This window comes from Diceros bicornis, chromosome 26, assembly GCF_020826845.1.
Source record: "Diceros bicornis minor isolate mBicDic1 chromosome 26, mDicBic1.mat.cur, whole genome shotgun sequence".
Taxonomy (NCBI): domain Eukaryota; kingdom Metazoa; phylum Chordata; class Mammalia; order Perissodactyla; family Rhinocerotidae; genus Diceros; species Diceros bicornis.
Window position 1 is genome coordinate 29,997,536 of NC_080765.1, and position 21,852 is coordinate 30,019,387.

At 39.9% G+C, this 21,852-nt stretch overlaps 1 protein-coding gene across 1 annotated transcript in view; it reads right to left on the reverse strand.

The window, feature by feature from the left end:
- The window catches only part of DNAH3 (dynein axonemal heavy chain 3), a 167,446-nt gene that overhangs the window by 121,652 nt on the left and 23,942 nt on the right, over nt 1-21,852 (reverse strand). The window contains 6 exon segments of the mRNA XM_058569907.1: nt 6,536-6,680; nt 7,471-7,624; nt 13,841-13,964; nt 15,090-15,274; nt 20,143-20,321; nt 20,511-20,616. Of these exon segments, the coding sequence (XP_058425890.1) occupies nt 6,536-6,680; nt 7,471-7,624; nt 13,841-13,964; nt 15,090-15,274; nt 20,143-20,321; nt 20,511-20,616 (893 nt within the window).

Here is a 21,852-nt window from a genome sequence, read left to right on the forward strand (position 1 = left end):
GTAATGCAACGACAAGAATAGGAAATAAAACATATACACAGATTGAGAAAGAAGACACAAAACTTTCTTTGCAGATGACATGATCATCTATGTAGAAAATCTGAAAGAATCAACAAAAAGCTCCTGGAACTAATTCACAATTATAGCAAGGTTGCAGGATACAAGATTAATATACAATCGTCAATTGCTTTCTTATATACCACTAATGAACAAGTAGAATTTGAAATTGAAAACACATATTCATTTACATTAGGATCCCCAAAATTGAAATACTTAGGTATAAATCTAACACAATATGTACAACATCTATATAAGAAAAACTGTTACAAAACTCTGATCAGAAGAACAAAATAAACGGAGAGATAGTTCATGTTCCTGGATAGGAAGACTCAATATCGTCAAGATGTGAGTTCTTCCCAGCTTGATCTATAGATACAGTGCACTTCCAATCAAAATCCCAGCAAGTTATTATTTTTTTTTTGATACAGACAATTGATTCTAAAGTTTTATGGAAACATAAAAGATCCAGAATAGCCAAAATAATATTGAAGGAGAAGAATAAAGTTGTGAGACTGACATTATGCAACTTCAAGACTTATCATGAAGCCGCAATAATCAAGGGTGCTATTGGTGAAAGAATAGACAAATAGGTCAATGGAACACAACAGAAAGCCCAGAAATAGTCCACATATAATCAACCAATCTTTCACAAAGGAGTAAAGGCAATACAATGGAGAATTATAATTTTTCAACAAATGATTTTAGAACAACTGGATATCCACAAGCAAAAAATGAAATCTAGATGTAGACCTTACAGCCTTCAAGAAAATTAACTCAAAATGGATCATGGACTTAAATGTAAAATGCAAAACTATAAAATTCCTAGGAGATAACATAGGAGAAAAATCTAGATGACTTTGGGTTTGATGATAACATTTTAGATACAACACTAAAGGCATGATCTATGAAAGAAATGACAAGCTAGACTTCATTAAAATTAAAAACTTCTGGGGGCCGGCCCTGTGGTGCAAGCGGTTAAGTGTGCGCACTCAGCTGCGGTGGCCCAGGGTTCGCCGGTTTGGATCCTGGGCACGCACCGCTTGGCAAGCCATGCTGTGGTGGCGTCCCATGTGAAGTGGAGGAAGATGGGCTTGGATGTTAGCCCAAGGCCAGTCTTCCTGAGCTAAAAAAAAAGAGGAGGATTGGCAGGTGTTAGCACAGGGCTGATCTTCCTCACACACACAAAAAATATTAAAAACTTCTGTTCTGTGAAAGACACTGTCAAAAGAATGAGAAGACAAGCCAAAGACTAGGAGAAAAAATTGCAAAAGACATATCTGACAAAGCACTGTTGTCCAAAATATACAAAGAACTCTTAAAACCCAATAACAAGAAAACAAACAACCCAGGCAAAAGGCTTGAACAGAAACCTTATCAAAGAACATATACAGATGGCAAATAAGCACATGAAAAGATGTTCAACATCATTATGTCATTAGCAAACTGCAAATTAAAACCACAATGAGATACCACTACACAACTATTAGAATGGCCAAAATCCAAAACACTGACAACACCAAATGCTGGTGAGGATGTGGAGCAAAGGGAATTCTCATTCATTGCGGGTGAGAATGCAAAGCTGTATAGCCACTTTGGAAGACAGCTGGGCAACTTCTTACAAAACTAAACATACTCTTACCACATAATCCAGCAGCCATTCTCCTTGGTATTTACCCAAGTGAACTGAAAACCATGTCTACACAAAACCAGCACACAATGTTCATAGCAGCTTTACTCATAATTGCCAAAAACCGCAAGCAACGAAGATGTCCTTTAGTAGGTGAATGAATAAATACACTGTGGTACATTCAGATAATGGAATATCATTTAACACTAAAAAGAAATAAGCTATCAGGCCATGAAAATAAATGCAGGAATCTTAAATTTATATTACTAAGTAAAAGAAGCCAGTCTGAAAAGGCTGTATATTGTATGATTCCAACTATATGATATTCTAGAAAAGGCAAAATTATGGAGACAGTAAAAAGATCAGTGGTTGTCAGGGGTTAAAGGGGAAGGGATGAACAGGCAGAATTTTAAGGGCAGTGAAATTATTCTGTGTGATACTATAATGATGGATACATGTCATTATACATTTGTCAAAACTCAGCATGTATAACATCAATAGTGAACACTAATGTAAACTGTGGATTCCGGGTGATAATGATGTGTCAGTGTAGGTTCAACAACTGTAATAAATGTACCACTTTGTGCTGAATATCGATAGTAGAGGAGGCTGGGGCGGGGGGCAGGGGATATATGAGAACCTTCCGAACTTTCTGCTCAGTTTTGCTGTAAATCTAAAACTGCTCTAAAAAAAAAAGTCTACTAAAAAAAAAAAGGAAAAGAAGAAAGCTCTCATCAGGGTAGACTGGTTCCTGAAAAAAGAGGAATGGGACAACACCTTTCCCCTCCTTCCCACTGCTCCAAATACAGAAAAGTAATAAATAAAATGTATAAAGAAGATATTTAAAAGGTGGGCTCTAAAGTAAGATAATGATCTTCTTGGATCCAACTGATTCCAGCTCTTGGGGATTCATGGGGACTAGAGGTGTTCCACACACGTGGTGGGTGCCCTGAGCCAGGCTCACTGCTGGAAATCAGAGCTGGACCAGTGTCCCCCACACACTCCACCCATGAGAGGAGAACTGCTAAGGCTGCTGCCTGAGATTAAGTCTCACGTGAAGCTGCAAACCTAGGGAGACAGGAGGAAACCCTCTCAGTCCTGAGATCAAGCTGATCTGAGCAAGGTCCTGAGCAAGGCTGCCCATGAATGCAGAGACTGGACCAAAACCAAAAAAGATGAAAAAACCCACAACAATTATTTTTCTATAAACTAGCAATGACCAATTAAAAACTGAAATTTAAAAACATATCATAGCTCTAAAAAAAGAAATAATCAACAAAACACATACAGGATCTGTATGCTGAAACCTAGAAAACACTGATAAAAAGAAATCAAAGAAGATCTAAATAATTGGAGAGACTTACAGTGTCCATGGAATGGAAGACTCAGTATAGTAAAGATATCAATTCTTTCCAAATTGATCCATAGATTTAACATATTTCCAATTAAAATTCCAGGTTTCCTATATATATTGATAAGCTGATTTTCAAATTTTTTATAAAAGATGTAAAGCAAAGGTCAAAATAAAATTTGAAAAAGAAGATTGAAATTGGAGTACTCACACTATCTGATCTTAAGTCTTCCTATAAAGCTACAGTTTTCAAGACAGCGTGGTATTGGTGAAGGACTACATACATAAATCAATGGAACATTTTAATAAACAGTCAAGAATTCAATCCACACAAATATGGCCAATTGATTTTTGACAAAGGTACAAAGGCAAGTCAATGGAGGAAAAAAAGAGTCCTTTCAACAACTGTTCCAATTGCTGGAACAAGTGGATATCCATATGCAAAAGAATGAACTTCAACTCAAGCCTCATATCTTATGTAAAAATTAATTCAAAATGGACTATAGGTCTAAATGCAAAACATAAGACTGTAAAACTTCTAGAAGAAAATATAGAATATCTTCATGACCAGGGTTAGGCTAAGGATTCTTAGACATGACACTAAAAGCACAATCCAGAAAAGAAAAATTGATAAATTGGACTTCATCAAAATTAAAAGCATTTTCTCTGTGAAAGACATGATTAAGAGAATAAAAAGATAAGCTATAGACTGGGAGAAAATATTTGCAAACCACATATCTGACAAAGGTCTTGCAACCAAAATACATAAAGACCTCTCAAAACTCAACAGTAAGAACACCAGCAACCCAATTAAACACACGGGTAAAAGTGTTGAACCAACACTTCACCCAAGAGGATATACGAATGGTAAATAAGCACATAAAAAAATGTTCAACATCATTAGGCATTAGGGAAACGCAAATTAAAATCATGAGGAAACACCACAATCACCTATGAGGACGGCTAAAATAAAAAAAATACTGACAATACCAAGTGCTGGTGAGGATGTGGAACAACTAGAACTATCATACATTGCTGGTGGATGCAAAATGGTTCAGTCACTGTGGAAAACACGAGTTGGGCATTTCTTATAAAGTTAGACATATACTTTAAATATGGCCCAGCAATCTGTTCCTAGGCATTTACCCTAGAGGAACGAAAACTTATGCTCCAAAACTTGTACCTGAATGTTTATAGCAGCTCTATTCATAATAGTCTGAAATTGGAAACAACCCAAATATTCAAAAATGGATGAATGATTAAACAAACTGGTATATCCATACAATGGAATACTACTCTGCAATAAACGGAAAGGACCTATGGACACATCCAATAACTTGGATGAATCTCAAAGGTAATAGGCTGAGTGAAAGAAGTAGTCTCAAAACGTTACACACTGTATCATTCCACGTATCTGACAGTCACCAAAAGATAAAACCATAGTAACAATGAAGAGATCAACAGTTGCCTGGTCTCATGGGTGGGGGGAAAGTGTGACTTCAAAGGGGTGTTACAAGGATGTTTATTGAGGTGATGAAACTCTTCTGTTTTTTGATGGTGGTGAATCTACATACATGTTAGAATTCATAGAACTGTATGCCAAAAATGTCAATATTACTGAATATGAATTTAAAAAATAAAATGTAAAAAAACTTAAAATACAATATCTCTTTCTAATAAAAGGGCTTAGTAAATTATAAATACTTCCTTTACACCATAAAAATGTTGTACCTCACACCAACAAAAAGCATCATGTTTAAAGATGACACTGGAAGAATTCTCATTAAAATCAGGAATGAGACAAAAATGCCCATTATTACCACTGTTTATTTTGGAAGTGCTAGTCAACACAGAAAAATGAATAAAAAAGGGGCATGAAATGATAAACAACATAAAATATTCTAATTGTATAGACATGATTGACTACCTGGAAAAATTAAGAGACCAATGAAAATATTACTCAAAACTGAAAATTATTTAAATAAGGGAGTTTAGTAGCACTCCAATAGAAAAGAAATGAGAGAGCACAAGAATAGGCTTTTATAAAACAAGGACTGCAACTATCCAATAAACATTCAACTTTAATTAAAGGAAAGAATACTTTTGTGTGTGTGTGTGTGAGGACGATCAGCCCTGAGCTAACATCCATGGCAATCCTCCCCTTTTTGCTGAGGAATACAGGTCCTGAGCTAATATCTATTGCCAATCCTCCTCTTTTTTTTTTTCCCTTTTTCTCCCCAAAACCCCAGTAGATAGTCGTATGTCATAGTTGCACATCCTTCTAGTTGCTGTATGTGGGACACCGCCTCAGCACGGCCGGACAAGCGGTGCGTCAGCGCGCGCCTGGGATCTGAACCTGGGCCACCAGTAGCGGAGCACGCGCACTTAACTGCTAAGCCACGGGGCCGGCCCCAGGAAAGAATACTTTTTAAAAATGAAAAAGAAAATACCATTTTAAACATCAAATCAGCAAAAAAGTTTTCAAAGCTATTATTTCCTGGGTTTGTGGAGGGTACGAGGAATGGGCACTCTTACATACTGCTAGAAGAATAATGAATTAAAACATATAACTTTTCTAGAGGACAATAACAATAACAAAGCAGTTTTTAAAATCCTAATAATTTTCATTACATACTCCTTGATCTAGCCATTTCACTTTTAGGAACTTATCCTAAGAAAATGATCAGGATTGTATGCAGAAAATTGGCAACAAAGATGTTTATCACCATTGTGTTTATAATCCTGAAGCACTGGAAATAAGCTAAAGGTTCAACCCTACGGGTCTCTGACTTTGTCCTCTGCTCTTATACACTCTCCTCAGGTGATATCACTCATGACTTTTAATTGCAATCTACACATCAATTATTCCCCAATATAAATCCTACCCCCCAAACCTATCACTTAGTTCCAGACTGATATATTCAACTACTAATTAACATTACCATTTGGATGTTTGCAGACACCTCAGACTCAGTGCATTCAAGTCAATGGGTTTTCTCCCAACACATGTCACTTCTCATCCTCAGTGATGGCAATATCCACCAAATTGCCTGAGCCAACAATCTGGAAGTCACCCTAGGTTCCTCCCTCTTCCTCCCTGCTCTTGCCCCTTATCAGATCAATCATTAAGTCCTGTTGACTCTACCTCCTCAGCATCTCTCTAGCCTCCAGTATCTAGAGGAAAAGGAGTAGTCTACAGGTATCTACGGCACCGTGGCCTTTCTTGAAGCAGCACAATAGTGGAACTGCCATTGTATTCTCCCACTGTCTGCCTCTCTAAGTCACTACCCAACCCATGGCTCTGGGTGGCTGCCATTTCTATTTTACCTGGGCAATAGGTCTGGCTCTGTGATCCCCACTTTCCATCATTATCACATCAGAAAAATTTGATTGTGCTTGCCTTAATCCAGTATCAGACTCTGATGAAAAGGCCAGTCTGAATCTGAAGACCAAACCCCATTCCCCTCCTGCCCCAGCCGAGTGAGACCATGGCATACCGTTCATCCACTCCTCCGACTTGATGCTGAACTCGTAGGTGGTCACCCACAGCTGCTCATAAGGCACTTTGTTGGTCATCAGGGTTTGCAGAAGAGGGAAGGTGCTCTTCTCCTTCTCCAACAGATCCTCCTCCTTATTGATCAACTGCAGGGCAAAAGAGGATGCTGTTTATTGGATGGGTGGCTCTCCTGAACCTAAGAAGTCACCAAGGCAAATTCCTCAGTGCTTTGAAAACCAAGTTAAGGAAGATGCTCCTTCATCTGGAGAGCAAGAGAGGCAAACAAGGCACGGACTCAAGCAAGAAGGTCCCTCTGCTACCTTCAACGGCCATGGCAGCTAAGATCTAGCCGGATGAAACCCTAGGATGATTTGCTACTTGCTCCATCATCTTTGCTCCCACTGTACCATATCCATATGCCCATTTTCACAACTTTCGTATGTACTTTAGCTGTTTACATGATGTTGCCTTCTTGTGCCGACTTGCCTTAAAGGTAAAAACTTTAATGGTTAAAGAACTTACCAGTTGACCTTCAGGGCAAGTTACTTAACTTCTCCAAGCCTTAGTTCTCTTATTTTAAATAGGGATAAATGGAGATAATAACAGTACCGACCCCAAAGGTTTGTTACGGGCATTAAGTGATATATCGCATATGAACCCTTTGTACATTGTTGAGCACATAATAAATGTTCAATATATGTGAGCAATTCTTATTATAATTTCTTCTTTGTGCACTCAATGACTAAGAGAAAAGCTGATATAATGCAGGGGCATGGAAAAAGGTAGTTGAAAGTACCAGTGAAAGAACTGGTCAACCAATCAATTAGTCAATATTATCCACCTGACAGGGGATGTTAGGAAAATACAAAACCAAGGACCAGAACCAACGGAGAATTAGAGTCATCAGTCCCCATCCCGAGACCCCAGACCCCAAACCTCAAATTCCACCAGTGCTTGATCTAGGTTCTTGGAAAGCTCATTAAGCTTTTCAACATTGTTCTTCGTTTCTTCTGGAGTCATCACTTCACGTTTCCTAAAACCTTCTAGTTCCTTGTTGTAGCCCTCGAGTTTCGACTCAAATTCTGAGCACCTGAAAGTAAAGACAGCCCAGTCACATTTGGACTTTCCATTTTGTGATTTTCAAAGTATCAGCATTGCTCACCCATATTTAGGCCTGGGAAGAATTTTATCCTCTGATACAAAATATATCTATATCTACATATAGATATATACAGATACAGATATTACTTATAATACGACCTCCCAGAGATGGCCTCTATGAACCTATTGGTGGTTAAACATCCAGATGTTTTCCTGTACAGCCAAATATATATGTGTGTATATAAAAAAGTATATGTAATATATATTATACATACATATATATAAAATGTATGTATGTTTATACATAAATGAATTTATCCATTCGTCCACTCATCCATGATTCATTCATCATAGATATTTATTTATTATTGAGCGCCAAATACATTTCAAGAACTGTTCTAGGCATCAGGAATATATTCGTGAAGTACACTATTAAGCTCCCTACCCTCATGGAGCCTGTATTTTAGTTTGGAGGAGACCTACGCCGTAAACATACACGGATGAATGGATGGATAAATAAATTCACACATAGATAAAGATGAAATGAGCTATTTCTGACAGTGAAAAATGCTCTGAAGAAAATAAAACAGGGTAGAGTGCCTAGAGGATGGAAGTGGAGGACTATTTTAGCTAGAGTGATCAGAGAAGACCTTTCCAGAGAGTTATCTACTTCATCCATACTATCAACAAAGCAGGTCTCAAATATACTTCTCCCTTTTCCTAATGAGGTAGACTAATATAGTGTTAAGTGGACAGGCTCTAGAGCTGGGCAGGCTAGGTTCAAATCCCTACTTTGCCACTTAGTAGCTACGTGACCTTGGTCAAGTCACTTAACCTCTGTATGCCTCAGATACATAAAATGGAGATGGAAAAAAGTACCTACTTTAATATTTAATAAGCTAACATATACTACAAAATGCTCAGAATTGAGCCTGGTACATAATAATCACTCTTATAACTATATGCTCTCATTCACTAGAATGTAAACTCTATCCACGCAGTTTTTCTCTCTCTTAATTCCTTTTTGTATCTCTAGCACTTAGAAGAGTGTCTGTCATATAACAAACGATCAATATTCATTGAATGTATAAGGGGATTTGCCATTGAGAACAGCTATAGTGACATGCTATAATTTGGCTATTATCTTAAGATTACCTAATTCTGTTATGGCAGTTTTAATGTTTTTTTCTTACAAGTAACTTAAGAGAGTTCCTTTTCAATGCTTTGAATTCGGTTTTATTTCTAATTGCACTGTGTGGTAAGCAGCCTTTCATAAAATCCCCAAAGATCCCCACCTCCTGGTATTTATATCCTTGTGTAATTGTCTCCTCTTGAGTTTGGACTAGACCTAGTAACACACTTCTAACAAATATAGCAAAAGTGATGGGATGTTACTTCCAGGATTAGGTTACAAAAAGACTTCTCTCTCTCTCTCTCTCTCTCTCTTTCTCTCTCAAGGAAGCCAGCTGCCATGTTGTGAGCTACCCTACAGAGAGGTCTATATAGCAAGGAACAGAGAGCAGTTTCTGACCAATAGCCTGTGAGGAGCTGAATCCTCAATCATGTGAGCAAGCCTGGAAGTGGATCCTCACTCAGGCAAGCTCTCAGATGAGACTGCAGCCTGGGCTGACATTCTGACTGCAACTTCATGAGAGACCTTGAGCCAGAAATACACTGCTAAGCTGCACCTAGATTTCTAACCCACAGAAACTGTGAGATAATAAATGATTGTTGTTTTAAGTTGCTATGTTTTGGGATGATCTGTCATGCAGCAATAGATAACTAATACACACTATTATAATAGCATGTGGCCAATATAGTTTCTGCTTCTTCAAACTGGTTTTTTTTTTTTGAGTCCTAAAATACGGGCAATGTTTGGAAATGTTCCACGGACATTTAAGAAGAATAGTTTTTTCCATTGTTCAGTAGAAGGTTTGATATATATCTAATAAATTAAGATTATTAATTATTTACTTCTATTATCTCCTTATTCAAGTTTCACATTATTTATCTGTTATTTGATATACAAGGGTTAATGACTGCTTTAACTTTATTTCATTCACCTAAGTAACCATCTTTGAACCACTAATGTTTTTGTCTTGGCTTTGACTATATCTGATGTTAATATGGCTGACTCTGCTTTCTTTTTCTTTGTATTTGCATGCTATACTCTTGCCCATAGACAAACTTACAAACCTGTACAGCCAAATATATATGTGTGTATATATATAAAAGCATATGTAATACATATTATATATACATATATATACATAAATATAAAATGTATGTATGTATACACATGAATGAATTTATCCATTTGTCCACTCATCCATGAGCATAGGAGATCAGGAACAAAGATTAGATCAGCAGTAAGATTAAATCAGTTATTGAAAATTTATAGGAAATATAGAGAATAGAGGAACACGTTAAATGACACAACAGATGTGCAATCAGAAATGTCTAGATTTGGGGACAAATGACTCAGTTTCTTTAATAAATAAATTTCAAGGGAAAAAACAAAGGAGATAGAGGACCTACAGATGAAAAGAAATTTAAGAGACATGTCAACCAATTGCAGTGTTGTAGACATTATTTGGATTCTGATTCAAGTAGGCAAACCATAGAAGGAAAAATATTAATCAGATCATTTTTGTCTCCAGATTAAAAACTTTCAATGACTGCCTATTGTACTTAAAAAGGAATCAAAACTCATTACTGTGACCTCAAGGATCTGCTCCTCTAACTCTCCAACCTCATTTTATAGCCACTCTCTTCCTTAGCTCAAGGTCTTCCCACCTTGGAGCCACTGCCCACGCTGTTCTCTATGCCTGGACCAGGCTCCCTGCTACTCTCTCCTCTGATATCTTCACTTGACGGGCTCCTTCTCATCCTTCGTGTCTCATCTTACATGAGTCCTTCCCTGACTCACCCACTGAATGCAATCACTGTGCTCTGTTTCCCCACTCACTTCTTTCACAGAGCATCTGTGTTGATCTACTTTATCTTCCATCTCCCATGTCCCTTTTGTTCTCTGTATCCTCGGAGAAGAGGAAGAGAGACAGGAGCAAGAGACAGAAGAAGAGAAGGTGGCCACTGCCACCCTCTCCCTCCTCTAATTGTTTTTCACTAATGTCTTAAGGATTCAGAGATAGAGCACAGTAAGTGCTATGATAGACAGCTTCCCTCTTCTCAGATTTTTGTTTGTTTCATTTTGTAATAAGCTGTGACTTCAGACTCTGGTAGGTATTAATTTTAGAGACTATCCTTACTGTGAAAAAGTTTCATTCATTCACTCATCAAAAGAGGAAGCACCTACTACACGCAAGGCTCTGTGCTCTACCTGAATCCTAGAACACAATCTGGGTACTCTCCCTGAGACATCTGCCTTTCTTCCCCCAAGATGTCAAAGGGTTTTCTATTGCACTCTCACGCCAAAGAGCAGCTCACATTCCTAAGCTGCCCATCCTCCAGGACCATGTCCAGGACCATGGAACCTACCATTGAGTGGGACAACACGGGGGAAAAGCTGATTCTCCTGTTGTCCACACAATTAGGTGCTGCTAGGTGCCTTCACATCATTAAAATTCTTTTTGAGGCTCCAGATACAGTACCCACATACAAAGATAAATCTCTAATAAAAGCAGTTTTGAATTCTTCCCAGAGGGCAATGGTATATAAACTCAGTGATTACCTTAAAATATTACTATTATTGTTGTTTTTAACTTCTTATAATTGCTTAGCACATTATAGTTTCCAATGTACTTTCATGTCCATAATATATATACACACATACTTATGCAATCATTAGCAAATAGTAGGAACTCAAGAAATTAAGTTGAGTAAATGAGTTGTATTTGTGGAAACACCTGGAGTCAAAGCGAGGATAATGTAGGAATTTAAAGATGGTAGGTTGGTCAGAATTCTGGCAAGAAACAGAATTCACTCTGATGTTCAAAGAAAGAGGCTTTAATGAAGGGACTACCTACAGAGGTGAGATTTGGGTAGGGTTAAAGGCACAGATAGGGGATAGGGAGGCACTCAGAGGGAAGCCACTATGCCCCCTAGGGCTGAGGGGACAATGACAACCGGAACTATGGAGGAGCAAGAATTGTCCTAGAGGAACTCAGCTACAGGCCAGAGCCCCAGGGCCAAGCAGGGAGGGAGAGGAGAAAATGCCCTCCAATCACTCTCCAACCTCCTGAGGGCTCTCCACTGGCAGGGCCCTGCCTGGATCCAACAGCAAGAGAGCCAGAAGCTACAGACTGCAGGCGTCAGCCAACGAGCGAGCGGGCAGAGGAGGGTGGAGAAGGAATTAGGGGGTGGGGTGGGGCAGCAAATGGAGAATAATTAGCACGGAAGCCAAAAGGTAATGTGAGCTGGGAAAATAAGGGCAGGTTTCTTGGAGAGAGGATGGGATTGTTTTCACAGAAGATGAATGAATAAATGAATATACTCAGCCCTCCTCACAGGATCTTCTCTAGATTAATGCAAAAATGATGGACAGGAAGTTTAAGGTTCACCAAACAGAAAGCTGAGCCCAGCGCTGTGGGTTTCTCCTAGAGCCACTCCTCTGCTGAACTCTGCTGTTGAGAGCCTGGGAACCAGTTGATGGGATCGATGTGAGAGTTGCCCTCCAAAAGGAGAAACCCAGCACTCTTCTCTCATCATTAATGACAATTGTTCCCTTTTCTCCCAGATCCACCCCTCACTCCTCTTAACTTCAACAGCATTTACTGTCTCTAAATAGTCTCACAGTAATGTTCTAAAAATTGCTTGCAAGGCAGTGGTTTGGAAATTAAGAAGCATTTTTCTCCCCAAAGAAGTCATGGTTCAAAGCGCAAAGGAAGCTGACAGTTTTCGAATGCCTACCATGTGCTGGATACCACCTGGGGACAATCTCAGACCACCCCACTTCATCCTTCAACACAATGATACCTCTCACGAAATGAGATGATCTGAAGATTGGCTCTATTATCCCATTTTCCAGATGAGGACTCTGAGGCTCAAAAAGATGAAGCAACATGCTCCTGTTCATCTAACTTACATATACGGTCCTGCTTTCTGGTTAGGCATCAAAAACCCATTCCATGGGGGAGGCTGTGTGTAAGGGGAGAGCAGATATATGGGAACTCCGTACTTTCTCTTCAATTTTGTTGTGAACCTAAAACTGTTCTAAAAAATAAAGTCTACTAATTTAAAAAAAATCACCACCCATCGGGCTAAGTTCTGGGTTCCGGGGACAATAACCACTTAGGTAGAGGGAGGAGAAGGCTGTAGGAAGGAAAAAAAACGCACAAGTAGGCGCGCACACACACACACAAACACACATATCTTTTGTTTTCGTTGTTTTACTTGACAACAGACCTAGGTCATATGTTGAAGGTAGCAACTAAGTGGTTTTATCCTTCAGCCCAAACTCCCATTCTGTGTAGAAATCTGCTTTTATCTACCCTTTTCCTTTCTCATGAGTATTTGCAGGGATTATGGGACCTAAAGTTGGGCAGTGGGAGTTTCACACGTGATGGGGATGGTAATTGGTATGAATCTGCATTTCATAAACAAAGTGTTACAAGCTGGGATGGGGGTGTGTGTGTGTGTGCGTGTCTTTACCGTCTACGCGGTACTTGGCCCACTTCACTTGACATTGTCTGATTTTTCAGTACATCTATATTTTCTCTGTCACTGGATTAAAATCTTTATTTAGCAGCCAAACTCCCTTACATGTCTAGAATAGAGCAGAGCACATAGTAAAAATCCATAGTAAATACTAAATGAATAAATGTTTACAGCCACATCAGCACTGAACAAGACCAGCTGTAAAATAGGCAGTTTCTCGCCTCCTACCATGCCTTTGCTATCCCTGCCTTGATATCTCACAGATCTGTGGTCTCCAATGTAAGGCTGACAATTTTGCTATTATTATTGCGAGGCTGTTATTACATGCCACTATTTTTGTCTTTTTTCCTCTGTCCACCAAATTCCAATTGTTGAAGGCAGGGAAGGAAGGGATCGGCAGGGGTTACTACAGTGAAGCAGGCTGAAAGAGAATATCTCTCGGTGGGAAACAAAAGGAAATTCTTTCTCCACTAATTGTCTTCAGCCTTCGCCCACGCATTGCTTTGGGGGCTCTAGACAGAACCAGAAACCTGCAGCGTGTTAGGAAGCAGGGTGTCATTTCTAAAACAACCTCAGACTCTCCCTGTACCTTTTAATGAGGTCCATCTCGGCCTGATCCCTCTTGCTAAGGAGCAGGTTTCGGCTGTTTTCGAAGATATCTTCAATCTGGTCTGGCCAGAGGAACAGACTGCTGTTCAGTTTGATATCCTCCACTGCAAAACACATACAGTCTGCTCCAGGACACTGCTCAGCATAGGTCAGCAAGTCAGGAATTAATTCAGCAGAACAAGAGGTCAAAAGAAGTAGGTGTGGGGGTGGCAATGAACGGATGGGAAACAAAGTTAAGCTGAATGGTCAAGGTTACACCGCTAGACAGCGGTAGAGCAGATTTCAAACCCAGATCTAACTCCAAAGCCTAGGTTCTAACCACTAGGATTTACTGCCTTCCCAGGCTACGTCTGAGTAGAGTCGAAAGCTGGTTTGAAGTTGCAGTTCTACTCTTTAAACTATTTCACCTCACCTGAGTCAAAGTCTCCCTTTTGGTTAAATGTCAGTAAAAATACCAATGCCAGATGCCCTATCTGGCTTACAGTTCTGGTCAGTTAAAATGCCCTGGGTTGTCTCTGTATCCTTGGGAATTTAGGAGGCAGAGACCACAATGAGAGAGTCCAGCGTGTATTCACATGGTCGAGGGCACAGCTCATAAATGTGGAGGTGGACGGTTACTTTTCACTCCCAGTCCCTATCTCTCCCTTCCATCACCATTCTCTCCCAACGTGTGAACTACCTGTGAACGTCAGGTAATTCACAGGTATTTCCAGATGGAAGAAGGCTCTGAAACTTGGCTTGTGGAGAGCATATCAGCTTTTCCTTCAGAACCTGGTCATTACAAAACTCAACTTGGCCCAATAAGCCCTGGCTATTTCTTTCAAGATATGCAAGAGCATGAAGGAAAGTGCCCTGGCCTCCTCAAAGGCGGGACTGTATTACGATTATAGATCAACGAAATCTATCCATTTATAAAAGGACTCTGCATTTGGAAGTGACTTTTCCAAGAACACCGGGCAAAAGATGCCAAGACAGGCAGCTAAGAACTAGTCAAGTCCCCAGATATTTCTTCTTTTTGTCTAACAATGAAATTCCCTTTGTTTGATTCAAATTCTTGTGGCTGAGAGAGTGGAATCAGTGCCTCTAACATATGGGGACACTTGAAAAGCAGCTCTCCTGATACTGATGTTTAGTGGTAGGACTGCTAACTCTCCTTCCCCTGACTCCTTAGCCCTGAAAACATAAATAGACATATACATTTGCATGTGCACACACGGCAGTGGACTTACGGGGCAAGTCTGCATAGTCCATCAGGAACTCCAGCCGTTCAGCTGCATCTCTAAGTTGCCTCCTGAGTTTGAACACGGTGACATCACTGGATTTCTTTAAGAATTCAACGAGGAATACCAGCTCCTCAGTGTTGGCAGGAATCCCACTGACTTTGTCTGCGATGGTGCTGTACTGATTACAAATGCTACAGGGAAAGAAACAGCCATCATTATCATCATCATCATCTAAAATAACTTTCTTATAAGACCCATTATGTTAAACAGACATGATTCCTATGCAGAGACTAGAAATAATGGTTTCCAACTTTTCTCTACCTGCAAATCCTTGATAGATAATATTCACAGGCACACCACACTTCAGGAATAATCACAGTAGTAACGGTAATAATATTTGACATGTATTAAGCCCTTTACTATGTGCCATGCCCCATTTCTAGTCACAGAACATATATTATAGCTCATTTAATCTTTACAACAATTCTAAGAGATAGGGACTATTATTATCGACATTTTATAATGGAAGAAAGTGAGGCTGAGTAATTTTATCCAAAGCATCATGGTGCGTAGGTATCAGAGCCAGGATTTGAACTTGGTTTAATTGATTCCAAAATTTGTACTCTTACCACAAATACCATGGGTAGATTCCAGATTTAGACCAAAACAACAAGACAACCACCGCCACCACCAACAGCAACTCCTAACATTTTATGTTGAAGTAGAGCATTAAATTAATTTGTAGTCCCTGCTCTTCACATACACCAGCAAGCTTATCCTCATATGCTGTAGGTAATTCCCGGCGGCAGAAAGCAATTTATGTTCAACTACTGGGACCACTAGATCTAACTGCCCACTTCTCAAACACAAGACGTGAAAAAGGATGTTATAGGGATAATTTGAAAATGCTCTAATTTATCCAAAAGCTAATGACTGACTGTCTTCAGCATTTTAACTATAATTAGGAACGAATTATCTGCAATACATCCATGCCGAGCACAGAGTGGGCCTTAAGAAATGTTAGCAATAGTATCTGTCATAGTTTTTGTTATTATTAATTGATCTTTACATTTTGATGGTCATATATTATAGATAAAAGCCACTCCTTTCAGTATTTTCAGTCCTCAATATTCCTTCATAATGCATGGAGATGCCTCCATAAGGAAGCTAATTATATCAAACTGAAGAGAAAATGATTAAAACATCTTTGCAGATGATGCTGAGAGTTGAGAAATGAATTTTTATAATTCAGAAACTTTCTGTAGAGAAAAATTATCTATGGCACTACATGGGTTCAGAGTATTCTCCACTTCTTGGACTCAGAGCTATGTTAACTGAAATAAGCAGCTTTACAAGGCAAAGATAAGTTTTAAAGAAAAGAGAAGCTTTATTAAAAGGTTTGCAAACCGGGGAAGTGCACCTCAACCCACAAGTTGATGGGTGAGCCTCCCCTCGGTCTTGGGGTGGCTGGTTTTTAAAGGCAAAAAAGTGCAGAGTGATGCAAAGTTAAGGCTGAGTCCAGTTCTGATTGGTTGCCCTTTCCAGCTACAGTGTATCTTGTGCCCAGGGCTTTCTAAATGTCCTAACTGCACGGAAAGACCACTGCATTGTTCTCTGGCCATCTGGTGACTGTCAAGGTTAAAATGTAATTTTTTATTTCTGCCCATACTTCAGCCTTGAGGTGGTCATAGTAACCTTCACATCAACTCTGGCCTCATTCTTATTTCTTTCTTTTATCAGCTGGATTATGTTTCCTAGCCTCTTTTGTTTTTTTAGTTAGGTATTTGACTAGTCAGCTTGGGCTATCAAAACAAAATATCACAGACTGGGTGGCTTAAACAACAGAAATTTATTTCCTCACAGTTCTGGAGGCTGAGAAGTCCAAGGTCAAGGTGCCAACTACTGTGGTTCCTAGTGAGGGCTCTCTTCACGGCTTGCAGATAGCTGCCTTCTCATTGTGTCTTCACGTGGTGGACCGGAAGAGAGCTCTAGTGTCTTTTCCTCTTCTTATACAGGCAGCAGCCCTATCAGATTAGGGCTCCATTCTTATGACCTCATTTAACCTTATCACCTCCTTATAGGCCCTGTCTCCAAATACAGTCACACTAGGGGTTAGCACTTTGCTACAGACAGAATATCTGTGTACCCCCAAAATTCATATGTGGAAACCTAATCCCTAATGAGATGGTATTTGGAGATGGTGCCTTTGGGAGGTAATTAGGTCACAAGGGCAGAGCCCTCATGAATAGGATTAGTGCCCTTATAAAAAAAGACCCCAGCGACTCCTCACCCATTCTTCCATATGAGGATACAGAGAGAAGATGGCCATCTATGAACCACGAAGCAGACTTTCAACAGACACTAAATCTGCTGGAGCCTTGATCTTGGACTTCACAGCCTCCAGAACTGTGATAAATAAATTTCTGTTGTTTATAAGCCACTCAGCCTATGGTATTGTTATAGTGGCTTGAACAGACTAAGACAGGCTTCAACGTATGAACTTGGGGAAGATACAATTCAGTCCACAGTAGGTGTGGTCATGTGACTCAGTTCCAGTCAGTGGGAAGCAGGAAGCAGTGATGAGTATCACTTCCAGGTGCAGCCCATAAAACTGTCCTTGCATATTCCTCCATGCTCTTTCCTCCTCCCAGCTGTCGAGGATGTCAATACTTAGACTGACCTTGAAAGCTATAGGTTGAAGATGTAAAGTCATCATCTGCTTGAGTTTCTGAATGCATATAGCAGGTCTCCCCCACCAATCTGGATCTCCCCTGAGCAAGAAAAACACTTCTATGTTCTTCTATGTTCAACCATGATATCTTGGGTCTATTTGTTACAGCATCTTGCCTAGCCTAACTAATACAGGTAGATCCTATTGGTCTGATAGACTCCTATCTGATGAGAATCCAACCTTATTCCCTTTGTATGAGAATGCAGAGAGTAAATTTCACAGGGTTACTAGCTATCAGCCTCTCAGGGGGCCCAGAAGGGTGGTGGCAGACCCACTGACTACTAGACCCTCTACAAGATCCTGAACATGGGTTGACAATATCAGGAATCTGACCAACCTAACACCTGAGCAATGCCAGGGATAAGCCGAGGACAGGAAACACTGCCTTCTACACGGACTGATAATATCACGGAAAATCTAAAAGGTCAGGGGTCCCATAAGCACAAGGCTATTCTCTGTCTGGTATAGGGGATGGCAGAAGGAAGACCAACAAAGCTTGCATCAATCTGTGGCCTCTACCTCACTGTCATTGTTTGGACAAGACTTCTCACCCCGAAGGAAACAACCAACCAGACCAAAGAGATAATTTCTTATATCTCTACTCAGGGCCTTGTGTTTCCGGTCAACACTTCAGGTCATTGTTCTAGCAACTTCAGACCAATGTACCTGTAGTGAATATGAATGTCATGCCCACTTTCCTACCAATGCACTCCAAGGTGTCCCCCTGCCTTTATGCCCAGAGCACCCCACTCTAGGGTACACTTAATCACTGGAAACAGGGAGGCACCCCACTCAGCAATGACAGAACAACGAAGTGGCAAGGATGGGGTTTGGGATCAGAAGACTCAAATTCAAACTCAATTCCTTGGGCAAGTTAGTTTCTCTTTCTGAGTCTCATTTTCTCCTCCCTTCAGTAAGGGGTCTTATATCTGTCTTACCTGTCTTATGGGGTTGTTGAGAAGGTCAAATGAGTCAGAGTCACTATTTTTAAGGCAGAAAGAAACTTCAGAACTCAGCCACCAACCTGGGGTTTCTGCATCTTTAGAAATCCATGGGTTCACAAAGGGACCCTTACTTTCACTTATATTAAAAAGGCCTAAGGAATTTATACATTCATTTTGATGAGGATGGATGCACTGACTAACCAAGGCACCATGATGCTTTGACTTGACAGGAATAAATGGACTATTGCTTACAAAAAAAAAAAATTTCATGTTCAAACTTTCCCAAGAAAATGTCTTAGCGGTGTGAAGGCTGAAAACCTTTTACTGTCCTAGTCCCAAATCTTTATTCTATAGGTAAAGAAACTAAAGATCCAAGAGGTGAAGCCAGGGGACACACAGATAGTAAATGGAAGATCTTGCATTCAAAACCAAGTCTTCTGGCTTCAAAACCAGAAATCCCAGCATTCAGTGAGAAAGCTGAGTGTGGTGGTAGAGAACATGGACTATGGGGTCAAAATAAACTAGGTTAAGCCCTGGTGTGCCACTTGCTAACCTCTCAGAGTCTCAGTTTCTTCACCGACATAACGAAGAGAATAATGAACAACCTCTTAGGGTTGTTGCAAAGACTTGATTGGCTCCATAAAGTTCAGAATGTTTACCCAGTGCCTGGACTATAATGTGTGCTGGAAAAACAGTAGGTATTATTATCATTAATTTGCTGATGAGTTTCTAATATGTATTTTGTAAATCTTAAAGTGCTATAAAATGCTAAAATTATATGTATTTATATATATGAATAATGCAATATATAACATCATATTAATAGTAGTCATTATTACTAATCATCTTAGTTTATAGTTTAAAGCACTCTGAGGAAGAGAGCTAGAATAACATGGATTAATCATTTTGTAATGTTCAAATGGAGACATAGCAGCAAACAGCTGCGGTCCCAGCCTCTTAGAATCATTCCCTCTTCTGGTAACCACACCCTAAGTCTTCTCGGGGAATCCCCTCTCCCTTTGTCAGTTCATGTGATTTAGGCAGGGCTGGCATCCACCCCCGAGATGGGAATACAGCCCAGATCTAGGTCATCCTCTTGACCATGGTGTTTGGTTCAGTGTTGGACCAGCAAAGGCTGAAGGATCAGAGATGGACTGCCTCAGGATGCTTTCTACCTTCCTACTCCAAGCCCTATGCAGTTTTTCCCTTACTGTTCACCTTCTAGCCTGAACCTGAATACCCTGCCACCCTCACTTTGGGGCAGAAACAACTTGAACTAGAAGTTCTGTCTAGTCATTGCTGGAAGGTGCAAGTTCTGGCCATTTTTCCATTCTCCTGTTCATGCCAAATATTGTTGCTACTTCTCTGCACACGATAACAATACCTGGTGTTGGTGTCCCGGTTTACATCCACTTGGAATTGAATCAGACGGTCTTTAAGATTTTGGGCTCGCTCACAGAGATCATAATTTAGGGTCATGGCATCAAGGCAGAACATGGCCAAAGGCACGGTAATGTGCATGGATGCGATTTCATTTCTCCGCTTTTTTATGCTATTGATCCTCTGTAGAAAGGAGCACATTCAGTAGCTTAATTTGCCTTTAGCCTCTAGGCATTTGACCCCAGCCTCACCCCCAGCCAACCTAGTCCAAGGCTGAGCACAGTATATACATCAGCGAAACACACTGACTACTCATTGGATTGTCTGCAGCATATATTATCAAGATATGAAATGTCACGTGGCATCTCCTACCGTCACAAAATCCTCAATTTCATGATTTTCTTTTAGGAATGCAGTGATCCCTTGCTCTGCCATGTTATCCAATAAGTCATCATACTTTTTGTATGCATTTAGGTATCTTCCATATTGAAGAGCATAAAATCAAAGATACAAATCCAAGTCACCAATTAGATTAATCAGATGGCAAATGAAGAGATAATATCACAAACATTAGCCCAAACCAAGAAACAGAAATATAATATGGCAAAACATACACTGAACTTGAAATTCAGAACTTTGGTTTCAAATTTCAATTTTGCCACTTCCTAGCTGCATGAACTCAGACGAGATATTTCTCTTTTTCAAAGATCGGTGTCTTTAATTTTAAGTGGAAATGATAAAACCTCATAGGATGGTTGTAAAGCTTAACTGTAATAATGTATATATTAAGCAATTAATACTATGCCTGACATATAGTGAATGTGCAATAAATACGACTTCTAATCCCTCCTTCCAGCTCTAATATTCTATATCTAAATTTTAAGATGAAAAAATTGGAACCAATAAACCTAAAATCTATCGAATAAAATTAAGTTTCCCTCTGTCTATTATTGGATCATGCAAAAATAGCTGGACAGATTCCCCCAAATAGGAGGATGTATTTGGGATGCTCTGACTTAAAATAAGTTTGAATTAAAATAAAGATGATATGGAATAAGCAGAATTAACTTTGTGGGGCCCAGGAGCACACTTCCAAGACTTGGTCAACACTTCAGAGACTCTGACTCTGAGACACAAGGAGAAGCCCATGGAATTGTCAGTCCAGAAACACAACTTTATGTATAAGACTCCATGAACAGGGAAAACAGAGGTTTCAAATAGATGCCCCCAAATCAAATTCACGAGAGCAGAGCTTCCAAATCTGAGGCCACGATTTTCAGACCAAATTAGCAGTTCTCAACTGGGGGTAATTTTTGGTTGTCACAACTCGGGGAGGGTTCTACTGGCATCTAATAGGTACAGGCCAGGGATGCTGCTGAACATCCTACCACGCACAGGACAGCCTCCCACAATACAGAATTTTCTGGTCTAAAATATCAACAGACCCGCAGTCAAGAGACCCCAGGTTAGGGTGACCATATGTCCTGGTTTGCCTGGGACAGTCTAGGTCTACACCTGTTGTCCCATTGCAATTGCTAGTAACACCCCCTTCACGCTCAAGTACTTGTCTCAGTTTGGAAGCTGCATTACATGATCACACTACACTAGGGACTGCTCACGTGAGCATCTGCGAAATATTCTAGAGTGGGATGATTAAAGAGCATTCAGATGACTTGTCCTCAATCCCTCTTCTTTAATTCCGAAGTCCAAAAAG